Consider the following 4,238-nt stretch of genomic DNA (forward strand, 5'->3'; position numbering starts at 1 on the left):
ACTATTTTAAAATGTTACGAACAGTAAGTTTTTATTACATTATAATGTATAATATCAATTACACCCATATACCAATTATCTTCTTTTTTTCAGTCAATGTGTTTTTTTTGGGCTATTGATTCTACCCAAAAAGCCCATTAAAAAGGTTGCACAATGCACATGGCCCAATTTCAAAAGCCCAATGCACTTTCCTCTCTCTCTCTCTCTCTCTCTCACACACACACACGCACTGTGCCACTGTAACCGTTTTGCAAGTTAGCTAGCGAGAGCTGACTACTGAGTATGGCGGAGTCACAGAAACCGTCGTCGTTTAACGAATCTGGCATATACTTCTTCAATGACGATTCAAACGCTGTTTTCCTGGACCCCGTTCGCGTTCTTAACCGTTCCTATAACAGATTCAATGTCTCTCCTTCCACCTACTATCCTCGTTTCTTCGAATCTCCGCGTAACGAACCTCTCTCCACCACCGTAACTACCTCGGAACAACAACCAAAACGGAAACGGAAACGGAACAAGAAGAAGGAACCTCCACCGTTGAATGCCAGAGAACAAATCGCCAATCGTCGTCACCAGGTATTCTATTTATTATTTATTTAAATGATTTATTTTAAATTACGTTCTTAATTTGACGGATATTTTATATTATGAAGGAACAATTCTTCGATGTCATAAAATTTTAAGCTGTATTTCAGTGTTAGTATCGTGAGTCGAGTTAGTTCGAGTTTGTTAGCATCTTAGAAGGAAGGATACTAATCCTTCATAAGGCGAGTTTATGAGCCAAGGATTTGAGCTTCAAAATTAGGCTCGATTGTTAATGAGTCGAGCACAATGCTAGTGAGAGTTGACCCTAAGCTATGCCAAGCTTGGAATCTGATAGCTCTTGTTCGGTTCAACATTTACAACTGTATTGTAATTTGTTAAATAAATGTGTTTATTGTTGTTGTTGTTGTTATATTGTGCAGGAAGCAAGGCCTTTGTTGTTGAAGGCACATGAGAGTTTGCTACAATGTACCGAAATGTTGGATGTATTGAGAACCTTGAGAAATGATTCTTGTGGCTGCTCAAAGAGGGAGCATGAGAGTGTCCAACACTCTTTCATTGACCTTGCTCGGGAAGTGCTGCACTTGGAGGTGACACTGAATATGCCTCTCCATGAGCCTCAACAGCAGCTAATTGAGATTAATGGTGAGGGTTTTCATGCTTTCACTCTTTTGTTGAATAATGGAGGGAAATGTATTGAAAACAAACAACTTAAAAGCGTTACGATTCTATCTCTATATTGTATTTATAGACAATGAAACTGAAACCTTTCCCCATTCATTTGTTTGATATACAATGGAATTCAACATTGGTCATATTCTATTTAGCTCCATAACATTTCATCATATTCTATTACCATGAAAGAATGATACATAGTCTTAGCTATTTCATGTTGGTACGATTTCAATTAAGTTATTAATTGCCTAAGGTTGTAGTCGAGGTTTAGATACATGAATTTGTGCAGTTGCTTATTAGATTTAGTTTGTAGGTTAAATGTTGGACACTATTAGCTGGTGGAATGATAATTTACTCTGAATATAATTTTCGTCAGATGACTTCGCAAATGTGCAATGCTGTGAGCAGAGGGTGCTTCCTGCATTCAATAATTTGGTCACTAATGACACCGAGGATGATGTTGTAGCTGAAATTTTGAACAATCAGTATATAGTGCCTCGACAGAGTTGTTTTTACATGGTATCTTTTCCTCCATACAATAATAATCAAAATTTCTTGGCTTTTGCATTTGGTATTGTTTGGTTATTTGTCCTTTTGTTATGGAAAGTTTTTCTAGATTTCTTGGTAGCTGAAATTTTAAACCGAGATTTGATGGATGGTATCTTACATGTGTTTATATGTATTTGTTTTCATCATGTGGAAGTCTGATCTGGGACAGATTCGCAATCTAATTCCTGGTAATGGTTGGTTACATAAATTTCAATTTCTTGTTGACTTATATGCTTGGACCTTGGTTCCTGCTCACATTCAATAACTCTCCCATTGTTCATTGGCATGTTTATGCCACAATTGCCATCATGGAAAGAAATGATCTGTTTTACTTGTTGATAATACTTGGTATATTTCTTATGACCTTAAATAATTCACATCAACAGTTTCATGACATGTGAATGGAGTTATCTTGTCTTTATTGAATTATGTTTAGATCTGTATGATCTTATCAACAGAAAACCAGTTAATTTTTCATGTAGCATTTCTAAAGACAACTTGTTTGTGTTTAGGTGCTCATAAAAGGATCTCATATTATGTTTCATATTTAATTCAGCTTCCCTTTTAATTAATTCTTGCAGCTAATGCTGACTCTGGTTTCAACCTTATAGTAGTAGATCCACCATGGGAAAATGCTAGTGCCTCCCAGAAATCAAGGTATTTAAGCAGCACTATTGTTTGCTCAGATATCATGTGCCATCTTCTAAAAGAAGAGATTTGTATGCCATATAATTTTGGTGTTCAATTGCCTTTATGATATGCCATGCTTCTCTTAGATTGACTGTTCAGCTACATATTCTCTAACCCATATTAAGAGGAGAATACCATCAAATGTTGTTTTTTTTTTTTCTTCATAAATTCTGATCTATTTCTTACACAATGCAGGTACCCAACCCTGCCCAACAGATACTTTTTATCCGTTCCTATTAAGCAACTTACTCACACTGATGGTGCACTTGTAGCCTTATGGGTGACCAACAGAGAGAAGCTTCGCAGTTTTGCAGAGAATGAGCTTTTTCCTGCATGGGGAGTTGGCTATGCTGCTACTTTTTATTGGCTAAAGGTGATATCTGAGTTCTTCGTACTGTTTGCCCTTAAAGTGTGTGATGCTATTCCAAACTCCGCTACATTATTAGAGATATTTTACTGTCAGATATCTTGAATATTAGTTACTGGTTGGTTGCATTTACAACCGTATATAGGGTACGCATGTATATCCAGCACTTTTCACCATTCAGTAAACTATTTTTCTATTTCTTTGCAACTCTTTCTTCTTTTACTATCATGATTCTCAACATACATCTGTACTTCTTGTCTATGGCAGGTGAAAGCAAATGGATCCTTGATTGGTGATATTGATCTCTTCCATCATAGGCCATATGAATGCCTTATTCTGGGATATATCGCTGGGAAGGTAAACTCTTCAAATTATTACTTTATAGGCCCTCTAGCCACCATAAACTTTTTCCCCTTATTTTTATATATCTCTCATCTCTCATTTCCATTCTTTCATCCTTGATAGGTGAACAATTCTTCTAAGCATTCAAAATTTAAACCTGTGAAGGATCATCATGTGATTATGACCATTCCCGGTGATTACTCAAGAAAGCCCCCAATTGCAGGTATTCTTCTTGTCTGATTAATGTGCGGATGTTTTACTTTTATGTGGTTGCTAATTTGTGCTGAGAACCTTGTATGATTTGAATGCTAGTTCATTTTTTCTTTTCTTTATAATATGAACAGATTTGTTATTGGATTACGTTCCTGGGCTCCGACCTCCTCGATGCATAGAACTGTTTGCTAGGGAACTGACAGCTGGTTGGGTTTCTTGGGGGAACGAACCCCTTCACTTCCAAGATTCTAGATATTTTGTCAAAAGATAGACAGATAATAGATACTATCTTTGCAGTAAGGTGCTAACCAAGCGACCACAGGTTTAATTTTTTCTTCTCTCCTCGTGGGGTGGTATAAGGTTATGCGGTAGGCCGGAGTTTTGTGCATTATGGTGTTCAATAGATAGATGATTATTGTACAAGTGAAATATGATCAAATTTTTGTTCATGCCTGAATTTGTATCGTCTATTTCTGGTACTGCTTTTTTGCTGCATGTTATGTTGACTGAATATTATTTAGGGTTTCAACTTATCCGATTAGAGGAATTATGACTGCTGCTCCTATTACATGTTTTCTATCCCCTTATTTGAACTCGAGACTACTGAAAAGCAGACGAGTTTTTTAACCGGAGTAAATGTTGATTGAATTTTTCTTTTTAAGAAAACTTTTTTCGGAGCTTGTTTGAATATTTGTATCTCTCGACCAACACCCTATTTTTGTTTTGTCCCTTTTTGTATTCTTTTTCATTCTTATGTGGCTGGGGAGGAAACAAAAGTTATATCGAAGCTTTGCTTCTACTTTGAGGGAGTGGCTTTAGTCTTTAGCAGGGAAAGGTTGTTAAATAATGTAACAACTAA

General features: G+C 36.4%; 1 protein-coding gene across 1 annotated transcript; it reads left to right on the forward strand.

Moving 5' to 3' along the window:
* Positions 1-245: 245 nt before the first annotated feature.
* On the forward strand, positions 246-3,933 carry LOC130936022 (methyltransferase-like protein 2). The gene is made up of 9 exons (XM_057865987.1): positions 246-576; positions 966-1,188; positions 1,595-1,737; positions 1,922-1,955; positions 2,349-2,424; positions 2,653-2,830; positions 3,092-3,181; positions 3,290-3,389; positions 3,511-3,933. The coding sequence occupies exons 1-9, from the start codon at positions 283-285 to the stop codon at positions 3,648-3,650; spliced, it is 1,278 nt and encodes a 425-aa protein (XP_057721970.1). The 5' UTR covers positions 246-282; the 3' UTR covers positions 3,651-3,933.
* The last annotated feature ends 305 nt before the right edge of the window (positions 3,934-4,238 follow it).

This window comes from Arachis stenosperma, chromosome 6, assembly GCF_014773155.1.
Source record: "Arachis stenosperma cultivar V10309 chromosome 6, arast.V10309.gnm1.PFL2, whole genome shotgun sequence".
Classification (NCBI taxonomy): Eukaryota; Viridiplantae; Streptophyta; class Magnoliopsida; order Fabales; family Fabaceae; genus Arachis; species Arachis stenosperma.